This window comes from Pelophylax lessonae (genome assembly GCF_965119305.1).
Source record: "Pelophylax lessonae genome assembly, chromosome: 3".
NCBI lineage: Eukaryota > Metazoa > Chordata > Amphibia > Anura > Ranidae > Pelophylax > Pelophylax lessonae.
This window is the reverse complement of record NC_138770.1, coordinates 119,309,882-119,326,437: the sequence shown is the minus strand read 5'-3', so window position 1 is coordinate 119,326,437 and position 16,556 is coordinate 119,309,882. Positions and strand designations below refer to the sequence as shown.

Genomic DNA, 16,556 nt, shown 5'->3' with positions numbered 1-16,556 from the left:
TTTTAATTTGTTCGATCACAGAACCGGTTTCCACTTTGCGTCAGACCAATTTAAATGAGCTTTGGCCCAAAGAAGAAGTCAGCATTTCTGGTTCATTTTCAGATATGGTTGTTTCTTTTTTTTTTTTTTATTTAAAATTTTTGCATTTAAACAAGTCAGAATATACAACAGGTATAAACAAGAATTGTACATAGAAATAGCCAACAGTGACTGGAGAGGCCATGTAGGAGTGGGGGGTGAGTAGGGGGGGGGGGTGTGGCCAGAACTCAATGGCCTAACTTTACGTGGGTCCCATGACGGCATAGGTGGTGTGAGTGGTGGGGTCACGTACAGTAAATGTAAAATCATCAAGGGGGGGTTGTCCAGAGTTTTAGACAAGTGCGTAAGGAAAACGTTCCACTTGGCTTGGAAGCGCTCATTAGCAGAGGGGGACGTAGTGTCCGTGTTGAGGAGGTCGATGGAGAGGAGTGTGGTTAGCTCTGGCTGTAACATGGAGATGAGGGGAGGGGTAGTTGTAATCCAATGTTTCAAGATCAGCCGTCTAGCAACTAGTAGAGTGGTAAGTATCCATAGACGAGAAGGTTCGGCCAATGTGCTCGACCATTTCTGCAGACGCTTATCCCAGTAGCCGAATAGCAAAAGAAGAGGGTCTTTTGGTGCAGTCAACTTGGTGACGGATTCAATGTAGGCAATGACCTTGTCCCAAAATGACGAAATAGTCGGACAGTCCCAAAACTTGTGATAAAGGGACGGGCGTTCGGTAGAGCAAAGAGGACATTTGTGGGCCTCCGAGATCGTCTTGTCAGATAGAAACGGGATATGCGCTCTGTGAAAGATTTTGAGTTGCGTTTCCTTCCAGACAGAGTTGGGGGTAAGTCCAAGAGTAGTCCGAAGACCGCTGACGATCTTGGGCAGGGTGTCCTCTCCAGGGAAGTCCTTGAGCCAGTTCTTAGAGGACGTAAAGATAGCCGGTGGGCACGATTGCGAAAGAGGTTTGTATATGTCCGAGATGGTATATTTGCCCGAAACTAGAAGAGAGTCTATGAGTGAGAGCCGGAACCGCTGATCAGGTTTGGTTGAGGTAGTGCGAACATATTGGCGACACTGCCAAGTAGAAAGAGTCCGAGGCAGGCAAATCGTATGTCCTGGAGATGCCCGAGATAGGGAGTAAGAGACCTGTTTGGGTGTTACGAAGTTGAGCAAAGGTGACCAGTCCTTTTAGATTCCAACGATTATAGACTACATGTTCCAAACCAGGGGGAAAGGCTGGGTTGCCCCGGATCGGCACATATTTGGAGAAATACGGTGGTAATTTTAACAGCTTACGCACCTCCCTCCATGCTATAACCGTGTCCCTTAGGAGCAGGCTATGACGCAGGTTAGGAGGGAGTTGGGCCCATCTGACATGGAGAAGGGCTGACAGAGTGAAAGGCTTGGACATCTGGGATTCCAACTCATAATTCGAGAATTGAGACGTCCGGGATATCCAGTCCAAAGCCACCCTCAACAAGCATGACAAATTATACAGTCGTAGATCAGGAAAGTTGATACCAGCGTCTCGCCTGGGGAGGCTCAGTTTTTTGGAGGAAATGCAAGGTCTCTTCCCTCTCCACAGAAAACGAGAGAAAGCTCTGGAGAGCTCCTGCACATCCTTGTGTTTGATCAGTAACGGCAAGGTTTGTAAGAAGTACAATATGCGTGCAAAACTGACCATCTTTATCAGGTGGCATCTCCCCAAGAGAGACAGCGGTAGATCCCTCCAGTTTTCCAATTCCCCTTTAATTTTGGCAAATAGCGGGGGGTAATTAAGGGCGTAAATAGAAGCGGGCATTCTATTTGTGCCCATGCACAAAAAAGTTCCGCCTAGAATTTGCCAGGGCCCATGTGGAAAAAGACTACTGCGACTCTGTACTCTGGAATGATGAGACCAAGATAAATGTTTTTGGAATTGATGGCTTCAAAACTGTATGGTGTCGCAAAGGGGAGGAGTACAAATAAAAACGCATGGTGCGTAAAGCAAAACATGGTGGTGGCAGTGTCCTTCTGTGGGGCTGCATGAGTACTGCATTTAATTGATGGTATCATGAATTCACAGATGTACTGCTCTATATTGAAAGAGAAGAGGCTACCATCACTCCATGCCCTTGGTCGCTGTGCACTTTTACAACATGAAAATGAGCCAAAACACACACATCTAAGGCCACTGTTGCATTTCTGAAGAACCAGGTGAATGTGATTCAGTGGCCAAGTACTGTAGGTCTCCTGACCTGAACCCAAATGAACACCTATGGAGAATTCTGAAGACACAAGTTGAGCATCACTCTCCATCCAGCATCTAGGCTCTAAAAGGTAATTCTTGAAGAATGGAAAAGATGGATATTGCAATATCCCGCCAACCTGTTCATTCAATGCCTAGAAGACCTGGTGCTGTCCTTTCAAATCATGGAGGTCATACAAAATACTAACTAGATGTATTCGTTTTTGTTGTGGGGTGTATTCATTTTTGCATCAACTAAAAAAAAAAAAAAAAAAAACCTGAAGCCTTTGTAATCCAAGTTATATTAACCTTACTTTCACGTAATGAGCTAAACAAAATGTCTATAAAAGTATTTCCAAAATTTTGGAAATTGTTGTTTATTGAAATATTGATTAAATCTTAATTTTCAAAAGAAAGATTGTAAGTAGCAGACCACAGGCAGGCAATAACAGATAGCGAGTCACAAAACATTTTAGGTATCCTCCACAGTACCATAGGCTATGTCCACCTCAATCAGAACGCCACTTTTCTCAGAAGCTTTACCTGAGGCGTGCGATTGTTGATCAGGGAAGCTTTGCTTTAGGCATGTATAATGATGTACAATGTAATCTAGAAAACCAGGGAAGATCAGCCTTCATTATCATGGTCTGATCAGGATTAGTATCATAAGAAAAGCAGCACCAACGTCCTGGTAAATTTAGGAAACTTCTCTTACTTGACTTGAAGCTCTGTGCAGACTTCCAGGAAAACCATGGATTTAATCTCTTTACAAGAAGGAGGTTCAATTTATAGGGGCTTTCCATACACAATGCACAGAAATTCCCTAGGCTGCCAAAGATCAAAGGAGGTGAGAACTGCACTGGCTGGAAGCTTTAGAAAATATCAGCTAGCTGCAGATTTAAATGCAAAAGGTAATTTTTTATTAACAATGAATTACTAAGTGGTTTCCCAACCTTATAAGACATTTGGATTTTCTTTTTTTTTAGCTTTAGTGGAAGTATTCTTAAAAAAAACAAGTTCATGTTCAAACTGTATGAACAGTCTAGCCTTGAATGAAAATCAAAAATTGTTTAAAACCGATATCATAAAATTTAGAAAACACCATCACCTTACCTTCTGGCTCATATTCTCTTTCCATTGCTTCCTGCTGGTTATGCTGAGCAGCTCCTAGTATCAGCTGTGGTGCTTCATTACAAGGATGATTTTTAGAGTTGTGATAATTAACCAATTCATTAAATGGAGGGTCTCGAGTCTCGGAGTCTTTGTCTGTGGTGACAAGGGCGTGACTTTCCCTCTTCCCATTATGGAAAGCAGATACAGGTGTGCTTTCTAAGCTATCCAATGAAGAGTTTCCGTTTAAATAGTCTGTGGCAAGAGGCTGGTTCTTGGCAGTAACTGTTTTGCCTTCCAGTGCTAATTTGCTATTGACCAACATGGATTCATTGGAGCTTTCTTCCTCCGTGGACTCCAAACTGCTGCCCTTACCAAGTATCCCGTTCTGGTGCTCCACGTCTCCATCTGTCACATCACAAGAGGACTCATCATTTGTCACGGAGTGGTCTCCAGTCTCTTCTCCGTTTTCCTCCAGGCAATCGCCATTTTCTAATGGGTCATCATTTTCCTCATCATCTCGGAATTTAGAATCTTCATCTTTCTTTAAATAGTAGTTGGATTTCTTCTTCTTAATTATCCCGCGGCCCCACTGCGAGCGACGGCGTTGCTTCCGTCGAACTGGGACTGTTGAAAAAGAAAATAACACCTTAAAGAAAAAGCAGATTCCATGTGTTGGGTAGAAAACATAAATCATAATGCAAAACTTCTTTTTTTTTTTTGAAGGGTTTCTGTATTAAAGCTGGAACATCCAAAAGAAGATTTTTTCTCTTCTTGCCTGTATTACACAGATAAGTCACTGAGATAAATTGAGAAGCAGCTGCTATGTTACCATGTTCAACATATGATATCTTAAGTCTGCCTTCTATGGCCAAGCCACTAATAAAGAAGCAATAATGGTTTAGTGCCGCTTTGTTTTCTTTTATACACTTACAAAAGCTGGTTGGTTTTACTTTGCCTCTTAGGCCCCATTCACACTAGTGCGACTTGTCCCGCGATTTTGGACCGCAAAATCGCATGACAAGTCGTTTTCCATTATTTTCAATGAGCCCCATTCATAGTGTGTTTTGAAGTCGCACCGACTTCAAAGTAGTTCCTGCACTACTTTGCCACGATTTGAATGCGTTTTGAGGCAGATAGCCTTGCCATTGCTTTCAAAATCGCATCAAAGTCGCGGCAAAATCGTGCCACGAAATCGCGGCAAAATCGCGGTAAAATTGCATCGCCTAAGTGAGAAAGGGGCCTTACTAAAAGACTGAAGAAAACCATACAGATATAGGATTTGTATTTCTGTCTATCCAACCTTGAATTTACAAAACATTGGCAAACACAGCAAGGCCAGTGACCTAACTTTCCTGTGCTGCAGTTAGGAAATAATAAAAAAGGAGGAACTTTTGGGACTATAAAGGAGGCACTCATGCACTAGGCTTTTGTGCCTCCATCCCTATAATTAAAGTGAGTGAAAAGTCTTAAAAAAAAATAAAATTATATATATATATATATATATATATATATATATATATATATATATATATATATATATTACTTGCCTCTGTGCAGTGGGTTTTGCACAGAGCAGCCTGGATCTTGGTCTTTTCTGGTCCCTCATTCCTGCTCCTGGCCCCTACCTCCTGAGGCGTGCCCAAGCAGCTTGCAATGGGGGCACCCGAGTCGAGCTCCATTCAGACACAGAGCAACCATTTGGCCCTGCTCCCTCTCCCTCCTGATTGACTGACTGGTTGACAGCCACGGGAGCCAATAGTGCCGCAGCTGTGTCTCAGCAAATGGGGAGAGAGTGTCATGGATGGCACAGGAACTCGTGGACATCGCTGGAAATAGATGGGGTTCTGGGGGGGCTGCTACACCCAGAAGGTTCATTTAATGCCTAAAAGCATTAAAAAAAAAAAAAAAACCTTCTGACTTTACAACTCCTTTAAGAAGAGGTGGTTGGACTTTGAGGTGCGGGGTATACAGTTGATATGTAGTGGATTCGATAATTCATATTATATATATACACACACACACACACACACAGACACACACACAGAAACACAACACAGTACAGCATGAATAGTAATATTGAGAGCAGATTTTTATTGAAAAGCCTCAGATTGTAAAACAGATAATTCATGATTACAGTAATTCATCCATGTAGTACCCACATTTGTATTAATTAGGCTAAATCACACCACACTAGAAGGAATGGGTATAAGGTTAAGAGCCGATTTGTGATAGATCCCAAACAATTATAGTATAGGTTCATGATTGGCAAAATTCATTTATAGGTCAAACCTAGAAACGCATAGTTGTAATAAAGAAGTGCATCCAAAAGGCTTGACACGTTACGCGTTAAGTGGAATTCACTCCACTTCCTCAGGAACAAATGCAAAAAGGGTGTATCTCCAAAAAGTATATAAACAATGTAGTCTAATAATTAACCCAAATTAGGGAAGGGGAAAACTATGCGTTTGACCTATATAATGAACCTATACTATAATTGTTTGAGATCCATCACAAAACAGCTCTTAACATTATACCTATACGTTCTAGTGTAGTGTGATTTAGCCAAATTAATACGTATGGTTTACTACATGGACTGTAATCCTGAATCTGTTTTACAACCTGTTGAGGCTTTTCAAGAACAAATCTGCTCTAAACATTAAAATTCTTCATACTGCACTGTGTTGTATTTCTGCTTGTGTATATACAGTAAACCCCCCTCCATTGCGGGGGTTACGTTCCGGACCCAGCCGCGAAAAGTGAAATTCCGCGAAATAGAAAAACCCTATTAAAATGCATTGTAGGCATGATTTTTTTACTGTCACTGTACGTGTAGAAGCATTTTAAGGTCTTTAAACACACTTTTAAAACAATAGAAACTCATTTAAACACATAAAAGATACTTAGAGACAGAGCAAGAGCTATGAAAAACACAAAAATCTTTCTAATGATTTATATAGTAAAATAACATTACAAAAAAAAACGCGAATTACCGGGACCGCAAAAACTGAACCGCGATGTAGCGGGGGATTACTGTATACACAAATTATCTAATGTATTCACTACATATCAACTGCATGCCCCGCGCCTTATTTAAAGTTTTACCTCCTCCTCTTCTGCATTTAGGAAATACAGCTAGAGGGACTTCCTAACGTTACTGCTCTGTCCTTTACACTCCCCACTCTTTACTTTCATACCTCCCTGTGCATTGTCCCCCATTTCTCACTTTTATATTTTCTTTCCCCTTTTCCCTACTTTTCCTGGCTATTCCTTTTTCCCCTCTTCTTTATTCACACCTTGCCCCACTTCTCCTGCCTCATTGTCCTTTGCTATCCACCTTCCATCAACTCTATGGTTTACATATATCCTCACAATATACATATATATACCCCACAATAGTTGTTAAATACAGGCTGAAGTAGTTACTGTGCCACAGACATGTTTCTATATTTGGCCATAATTATAACAATTAATTTGATAGTATACTCCACCAACCTAGGTATGGGCCTGCTTGTTTCTTTTGTATAAAAAAAATTGCACCTACCATAAAAACTTGACATTATTTTGAACAGGTCCCTCACAAGGAAATTAAAGATGAAATAGGAAAAGGAAATACATCTCCTTTGTTACGTCCATGGCCCTGACCCATGATTGCAGCCTGCTCCACAGAAAACTGTCTAAGCAGGGACAGTCACTTGAAAAGACTCCTAAATATGGGGGAAAAATAAAAAACCTTACACGGGTTTTCATCATTCCCCACAACATCTTTAAAAAAGAAGGCCTGGATATTTTTACAGATATATTGATCCAGTTTTGCCCAACTTAGAACTATATGCATACCACACACCTGTGGGATCCCTCTAGAAGCTATAAATCACTGGGGTAGACACCGCTATACCAGTGATCTTTACTAGCTTCTGGGTCAGGGAAAACCATGACAGAAGAGTGACACAGTCCCTTCTGACAAACCATAGTTCCACTGTAATGTATTTTAGCCCCTGTTTACACTGGTGCAATTTGTCATGCAATTTGACAGTTCCAAATCACATGACAAATTGCACCCCGTTGCCAGAAATGGAACAGATCAGATCAGATAGCCGCGACTCATATCGCAGAGATTAAAAATATTGATCAACCAATATCGTTTTTTTACCGCATATTTTGGTCATCGGATATCAGTTATCGGCCGATATTTTTGGACATTAAAATTTTTTAATTTTTTTAATGTCTACAGGTACGGTAGTGGAGGGATCTGGGGGTCTAAAAGACCCCAAACCCCTCCTCTGCACTTGAAAGCATTTAAAACACCAAGTTTGGCTGTTTTGAATGCTTTAAGTCTTTTGAATTCTGCGCCGCCTAGAACCCGGAAGTCCGGGTACTCGGCGGCCCCAAACTCAAAGAAACATAGACCCGGTCAGATGGCTGCTGTGCAGATGGAGACCCGGTCAGACGGCAGAGGTGAAGGTAGGATGACCGGGTCTCCTGGTGGGACAGGAGACCCGGGCGAGCTGTGGAAGGCGACGGGAGGGGGGCGTCCCCTCCCGCTCCTTGGAATGACAGCCGAGCGCATCTCAGCCGCATCGGTTGTCATTACAAGACAGCTGACTGTCGGCTATGGACACCGGTACCGGGGTGATGCCTCTAGCTGCAGGCATTACCCCGGTACAATCACTTTCCCGAAATATCGGCAGATCAAAAGGCCGATTCCGATATATTGGGCAAAGTGCATATCGGCCATCGATACATCGGCTTTGCCGATAATTGGTCGACCACTGATTAAAAGGCTCCTACGCTACCTTTTACCAATTTCATTGCGACTTGTATACACTTGTTAAATTAAGTCGCAAGCCGCAATGAAATCGGCAGTGCTAAAGGCACTGATGTGCGGCTTTGAAATCGTGCTGAAATAGTTTGACCAATGTCAAATCACAAATTTTCACCAGAGTCAGGAGCACTGGTGGAGGACCTAAGAGGAGGTCTAGCACAGCTTTGTGCAATTCCATCCCACAGAGCAAGTAAGCATAACCCATTTGTAAATTATATATATATATATATATATTACACACACACATATATATATATACACATACATACACACACGTCTCTCTCTAGAATATATGTATATGATTTTACAACTTCAGTTTGTGTTAAGAGCCGGACTGAGGGAAACATCAGTTCTTCCCCATCAGATCCCCCGCCTCAAAACTTTCCTTACCCTCCAAACAAAAAAATAACCCAACCCTGCCACACAGCCCTGCTCTTGTTCTGCTTTGTTATTAGTTATGATAAAATGTGACCACAGGAGCGGTTAAGGGAAAAAAATATTGTATGAAAACTGTACATGTGATCTTGAGTGATTCTATAGGCATCAGTTTTGAAAACTACACTTGCGTTCTTGCTGCAATGAACCCTTAAGACGTAAAAATCTTAAAAATAATTTTTTTAGGATTAACCACATTAGAAATGTGTAAAATAGAATTCGATCTCTTTTTACATGTTGCTATTCCATGTGTGGATTAGAATTCTATTAGTTGCAAATGCCCCCCTCTAGTGGTCATCCTTAGAGAAAAGATAGGGAAAGTATTAGTAAACCCGTTCATAACAAACCACGTTTATGGTCTGAAAAATAAAACTGTCACTGGTGTGCAATATGTAGGGGTGGTGCAATGTTTTTAACACCACATTGCAACGTCCACTTTTTTTTTTTTTTATAACAGTTTTATTCAAGTTTTCTGATAATGCAGAGTAAACCATTTTTTTCCATAAACTTAGGTGGTCATAGAATGAGTACAATTTTCACACAGGTACATTAAGGTACAAGGCAAACTCGTATGTACAACAAGAGGAATTTTAAACAAATGCTATTAAAAAATCTTGAGACTGAAGAAAAAAAAAAAAAAAAAAAAAATTGTGCCTCCTACAATGCAAGCATACGTGAGAGTATGTAGGCGGATGGTCCTGGTAGGTGTCAAAACTATACTAGTAAGCCACACAGGTACTGAAAGAAAATCAAGGCAGACGTGAGCATTTAGGATGTTCAAGCCAAGGAGTTTATTTTTTATTTTTTTTTTTTTTTAAGAACGCAGGAATTTGGAGGTGGGCCATGGCATACATGTATTCCATTAGACAGTGATTGTTCAAAATTAGGATCACTTCCGAACTATTAGGGGGATTTCCAATGCCTAGCCATAGCTAGATGTGTGATAAAGATGTGGGATATGACGGTTAGAGTATGTGGTGGCCAGAAATCAATGTCTAAACCTAAGACCATTTGTGAAGATAAAAAGACAGCAATAGAGACAAAGGAGTAGAAGAGCCTTTTAAGAGAGCGGACCAAAGGGGTGTTGTTTAGAACAAGTCCATGTGTGAATTGACATTCCAGGATCTCCACAATCTCTCCAGCAGGCATCGGATGTGGAAGGGTAGATCTTTGCTAGCTTGGATGGGGTGGGGTACCAGTTGTTGAGAAGCTTCTGCAGTGTTTCCCAGTGCAAGGTAAATCCAGAGATTTTTAAGGGCCTCTGGAGGGGCTTGGTGCCATTGAAGCTGTGTGTAGTTGCAGTGTAAGATTTTCCCAACATAGCATAGTAGAGGTTTTTGATTTGTGCATGGGATTAGTTAGTAAATTGTAGATAATGTTAATGCCTTTTTGATTAGGCTTTTCCATATCATAGTATTGTAAGAGACGTCAAAGAAGGTTTTCCAACCATTGTATATTCGAGAGGGCTGAACAAAAGCTAAAATACTTGAAAGTCTTTGGAGATTTTGTGTCTGTTTTGAAGTTGTTGGAAGGAGAAAAGTGAGGAATTTTGGTAGAGATCTTCGATAGTTCTGAGACCAGCAGTGAGCCAATTTGATATTGAGATGTTGGGGCTGAAGATTTGCAGAGCTGTGAGGAGGATGCAGGCTAATAGTCAATAGGGTGTATGTGGGTGGTTCCTGCGCTTTCACGGATAGTGTTTTTTATCCCTTCCGACTGCTGCACCACTAGACTGGTACCAGAGCCCAGTTTAGTCAGATCTGTATATGGGGGGGTGTGGCGCGCTTTCAGAAGTGTAAGATACAATAATTAATTAAATAAATAATTATAGCTGTGATAAAATAATATGCGATGAATAAATATAGTGAGGAATAAATATAGTGTTATATTCTCTGAATCCTTGTTCTTGTGATTTACACAATGATAAAGAAAAACTTAATATGCTGTCCAATTAAACATCAAGGTGTTGAAATCAATAATTCTCAATAAATATGTGCTTCAATCCGATCATTAATATCAAATTGTACAAATTCCTTTAAATCAAACTGGGTGTTTTCAAAAAAATTCAGTAAATCAGTAAAGTCAATAAACTAAAACAGTCTTCAAATAAGTGCTCGTGCTTTCTTTCCACTTTAAATAATTATAAAACTTGTAAAGGTGTGTCTTCAACTTGTATTCAAAAAAGTGCTTCTGTGCAGAAAGAAGTGCGGTGCCTCGATCCTCCACCAGGTGTCACCTCTAGGTGTACAAAACTCTCACCTTCATATAAAGATTAAGATCGCCTGAATATATGTATTGGACCCCCGATTGGGTGTTGGTGAGCCTGGATTCGCTGCCTGCGGCTTCCTAGTCTTTATCCCGAAATCCTTCTCTGGGTGTGCCTCGGTGTAATATGGTTCTTAAGGGTCCTAGCCTCTTAGCGTGACCTCAGGGCTCATTTAAAGATAAAGTGGCATCATGGTGCAGTATTTCTTTAAAGACTACTTTATTTAATAAAATAAATCAATGCACTTACAGTGTTACCGCTTGGTACAAGCGTGGTCTAATATTGCATAGCGTGTGGAGAACTTGATTCCGGTCCGTAACGTCACTTCCGGTTGATTTGGCTTGCTCCTCCTACGCGTTACGTCACATCACGTGACTTCCTCACTATATTTATTGATCGCATATTATTTTATCACAGCTATAATTATTTATTTATTTAATTAATTATTGTATCTTACACTTCTGAAAGCGTGCCACACCCCCCCCATATACAGAACTAATAGTCAATAGGGAATACCTTTCGTATGTTGGTAGAGTGCCCTCTAAACTTAGATTGTAGCATTATTAGCGCTTAGGTAGAATTGCTGTCCACGGGGCCATAAGAGTAGGACACAAACAATTTTGGGCAGGATACAAAGGCTGTTTTTTTTATTTGAAGCCAAGTATGTTGTGAGTTGGGTTTCCATCAGGATTTAATTTGGTCCAAGACGGTTGCTTTATAGTATGCCGTGATGTTTGGTGCTTCCATTCCTCCCACAGGTCTGGATATGCATAAGATAGAGCGGTTGATTCTGAGGCGCTTCCCATTTCAGATGAGGTTAATACAGCTTGTAGTTTGTGAAGGTGAGACTGTAGGAAGGGGATAGGCAGCGTACAGAACCTATATAGCACATGAGGTAGAAGCTAGTTCTTAGCTAAGGCAATGCGACCAGCCCATGAGGCTTGGATGTTTCTCAAGTCTTTTACCATTTTTTGAAGTTAACTAGTTAAGAGAAATTAAGGAAGACTAGACGAGAGGTAGGGGTAACCAGGTGTACACCTAGATAAGAAAAAGTGGAGTCTGGAGCCAACGAGAAAGAGATATTTTGAGCAATACTACGTTTCGTGGTCAGGTCAATGTTAGCGCTTATCATGCAGGACTTGGGAGTAATTTATCTTGTAGAGGGAGGCTTTACTAAAGAAGTCTAAGGTGCGATGGAGATGAGGGAGTGGTTGGGTTGGTGATAGAGATGATCACAATCTGCATAAAGACCTATTTTGTGGGTGGATTTACCAACTTCAATACGGGAAATATAGGGGTTAGTACGGATGGAGTGTGCCAATGGTTCCATAATGAGGGTAAACTTCAGAAGGGAGAGGGGACAGCCTTGACGGGTTCCATTGGATATTGGAAAGCAGTCAGACAAGATACCTGAATAACTAACACTAGGGGAAGAGTATAATGCCATTATGGCTTTTAGGATCAGGCCAGAAAAAAAACAAAAATTTTTCAGAACTGCTCTGAGGAAGTTCCAGTCAACCCTATCAAACGCCTTCTCTGCTTTCAGGGAGATGAACGGAGAAGGCGTTCAATGATGTTCTACCCATTATAGTAGGTCAATGTATTTACAGGTACTGTCAGACAATTGCCTGCCTGCCAGCCACAAAACCCACCTGGTCGGGGTGCACTAGATGAGGGATGATGCTAGAAAGCCATGTGGTCAGAAGTTCAGCATACTGTTTGGTGTCTGTATTAATTAGTGAGATGGGCCTGTAGCTGGCAGGGTCATCCGACAGTTTTCCAGGTTTGGGATAGCCGTGATGGTGGCTTCAAGAGATTCTGGAGGGATAGATCCTGTGAAAGCAATGTTTTTGAAGGATTGACAAAGATGCGGGGCAAGCAAGTTGGAAAATTAAAGTTACTTACTGGTAACGTCTTTTCCAGTAGTCTTTCAGGACAGGCACCTTTGGGAGAACCTGGCTCCTCCCATTTAGGAAACACCACCCCAATCATTAGAATTTAAGCCTCCGTCCAGCTGGCTGCCTCAGTTCTTGAAGAGTACCTCCGGCCGCTGAGGGTAGACAAAAGATTATATCATACTAACCTCCCATCCTCTGATCGTCTTGCCTTCAGACCTTCTTTGGATGGGTACCGGTGCTGTCCTGAAAGACTACTGGAAAAGACGTTACCAGTAAGTAACTTAAAATTTTCCCTTATTGTCTTTCAGGACAGGCACCTTTGAGAGGATAAGCGAGTACTTACCCTTAGGGTGGGACAACCACTTGAAGGACCTTTCGCCCAAAGGCCTGATCTTAAGCGGACAGTAAGTCCAGTCTGTAGTGCTTGGTAAAGGTTGTATAACTGGCGCAGGTTGCTGCCAGACAGATCTGCTCCGGGGTAGCCTCAGCTCTTTCCGCCTGAGAGGCCGCCACAGCTCTATTAGAATGTGCCTTGATACCTATAGGCACCTCCTTCCCGGAAAACATTTAGGCCTCACTAATGGCTAGTCTAAACTCTAAACCATCTGGCTAATAAATGCCTAGACGCTTTAGCACCATTATTCGTACCGGCAAACAAAACAAAAAAGGAATTTGATTTCCTGAACTCCTTTGTGATGGATATGTATTGAAGAACACATCTTCTGACATCCAACTTATGGAAGTTCACTTCCTGTTCCTTCACAGGGTTTGAACAAAAAGTAGGCAAAACAATTTCCTGGTCTCTATGAAATTTTGAGACCACTTTGGGAAGAAAAGCCGGATCAGTTTTAAAAAAAAATGCGATCCAAAAATATCTGCAGAAAAGGTGCTTTAAGAGAAAGGGCTTCGAGCTCACTAACCCTGCTGGGGTTAGTGATTGCCAATAAAAAAACTGTCTTGAGGGTTAAATATTTCACCGAACAGGACGCTAAAGGTTCAAATGGTTCTTTCAGGACAGCTAGATTCCCAGCCGGTATTTGCCTGTTTAAGGCTTTAAAGAACCGAATCACCCAGAGATCCTTTGCTAAAGATGTCTCTAAGAAGACACTAATAGCCGAAACTTGGCTCTTTAGGGTGCTGATGGCTAGTCCCTTGTTTGCCCCCTCTTGCGGAAACTCCAGTACCATCACTGGGCTACCTACATCTAAGGAGCTTCTTGCGCACCAAAGCTTAAAAAACATCCACGTTTTTAGGTAAATGCTCTGCTGTTTCCTTCTTTCTGCTTTTTAGCAGAGTTGTCACCAGTTGGTCTGAAAACCCTTTGCTTCTTAACAGTTCTTCCTCAGCTATTGACAATGCCTTGTGGGAGGGTGAAACGCATCTAGCAAGATACAGAGTGCACTACGTAAGTTTCGGCCGGTGGAACACATGCCGGACCTTACAGAAACCACTGAGCCGCGCTTTAGAGAGAAAGTCGTGTTTTTAATGTAAGTGGATATTTTACAATAAAGATTTTTTGCATATGCATACGTACTTCACTATGGAAAATCCTCTTATTTGGGTCACAGAGAATTAATGCTCAACACACACCAGAGTAACTATCCAGCACAGCTAAATCGGACGGACATTGGAGTAATAGTACAGAGATAAAGGCTTCAATTGAAAGTCTTTCCGGTGAGTGGGGACACTAAAGGGGAGTACCACTGATGAGCACATTTGAAACATTTTGGACTGGATTAATTTATTGGAGCACCACAAGCACCTTATGAACTTTATAGGAGTACACTATTCATTGAACGTTTTATGTATATTGTTTATTGGTATTATTGCACTAAGTCACTTTTTTTGCACTTTATGGCACTGTAGAACTTAAGTTGCATACTAGAGTTTATTTGTGCTGTTGTAACTGAGATTCTATTACTAGAGCAGCGCCGACACATTGTTTTAATCCTCAAGATCAGCCACTTTGGCTTGCAGGAAGCAAATTTCCTCAGAGTGTTGATAGGCCTCAGTGACCTAATGGTAGCTAGAGGTATGTTCTGTGACCTGTTCAAGGTTGTCAGCACGTTCTTCCACTAAATCTATTCTGGAATGTAAAGATGAAATAGAGGAGCAGAGCTCATTACGGAAGTCTCTTTGTAATAAGAGGAGCATATGTTTCAATGTTTGTTCTGAGGCAGGCTGATCACTGGCTGGGTTTGAGGCCAGGGAATCATGATAGCCTTCCTGGTGATAGTTCTCCAGGGGCATCCCAGTGCTGCTTTTTGTTTAAGGGAGCTTTAGTGGGAAAGAGCACTGGTGACTGTGCTGCCTGCTTACGTCTGTAGGATAGCTATAGAGAGGCTGGAGCAGGCTCTGTGCTTTCCATATCCTCCACAGAGTGTGTTGAGTCCTGTGTGTCCTCTTGCACTCACAGGGAAGGAGGAGGAGGCAGCGCCGCTCCGATCCCATTTGGTTGCTCTGCATGGCCAGCTGTGTAAAAAAAAAGTCAGTGAGCCGACGTGACCTGAGTGGGTAGTTCTGCTTTCTGGGCATACCACCCAGGTGCCACGTGTCCGCTCCCCCCTGGTGTAAGAGAGAGGGGGGTAGGAGCTGCTGTGAAAGGGGATGGTTGCAGGATGTCCTGAATCTGAGCGGAGCTGGAGGATTAAGTGGCCAGCCACGCCCCACCCACTGTCTACATTTTTAACTGTATTGAAGTATCACAAAATGACCCTTCAACACTATGTACAACAGGGCACTGCAATGTTCAGTGGTGTAGCAATGCAGTCTTGTACTCTGTGTTGCATAAATATGCAGACGTCTTGCATTATTACGCAAGACACAAGTATGGTGCAAACGATGTGCACAGAACACAACATATTGTTTGTCCAAGCACGATCGCATACAATTGCCCTTTTTTAAAAAAAAATACAATAAGCTTTTTTCTTTATTCGACTTGTTTTGAAACCTCAGACCTGTGACTTCCCCTGCAGCCTCTGCAGTCAATTATCAATTTGAATGCACTCCAATAGGATGCGTGGCATTTTCTAAGGGTTGATTTACTCATAGTGAAAACAGTGGACTATGCCAGCATACTGTGTGTTGACAGCCATTTGTAGTCTTCATTAAACAGCCTGTGTGACAGGGGAAAAGTACTAGAGATCTGGGACGACAGGGACAGAGAGCTGTCAACTAATACCTGAGCAAGGACCTTCATGGCAGGATCATCTAAAATTTAATTGAAAGGAAAAAAAAGCTTCAGATTTAAAATTAAAAATTGCAACAACATGTTAAAGCTTGAGACACTGGCCATTGGTTTACATATACTTAAAAAGGGTAGAGGAGTTCTAAGCAGGCTCCTATGGATGTATCCTGCAGTCTTCATAAAAATGGCATAAGGTAAAAATTACACACACACACACTTGAAGTGATTCACACATCTGTTTCACCGACCTGTCTGGGAAAAGCAGTCCCACTGCTATTCTTCAAGGAAGCCTCAGCTGGCAAGACCTGCAGGTCTCCAAAAGACAGCCATCTAGCTATGGGCGCCTTTATATTCGCCTAATAATGACTGCATTCTATCTGCCTTTAAAGCTAACCATAAAAATGTATCTCAGGGAACACAAAGTAAACATTAGGAGACATTTTCTCTGGTAATCATAAGATACAAGTTCTTATTCACAGATGTTTGTAGGATTAAAGCTAAAGGCACAATAGCAAAGCCAAGAAAATAGACATGAGTATACTCTGTAGACACACAGTATAATGAAGCAAGATCGCCAT

The 16,556-nt window shown here is 41.8% G+C and overlaps 1 protein-coding gene across 4 annotated transcripts in view; it reads right to left on the bottom strand.

The window, feature by feature from the left end:
• ATAD2B (ATPase family AAA domain containing 2B) overlaps positions 1-16,556 on the bottom strand; it is a 346,270-nt gene that overhangs the window by 22,046 nt on the left and 307,668 nt on the right. For all 4 annotated transcript variants that reach the window (XM_082251749.1, XM_082251750.1, XM_082251751.1 and 1 more), the window contains exon 25: positions 3,371-3,994. In XM_082251749.1, coding sequence (XP_082107875.1) covers positions 3,371-3,994 — 624 coding nt within the window. The remainder of the gene's footprint in view (positions 1-3,370; positions 3,995-16,556) is intronic.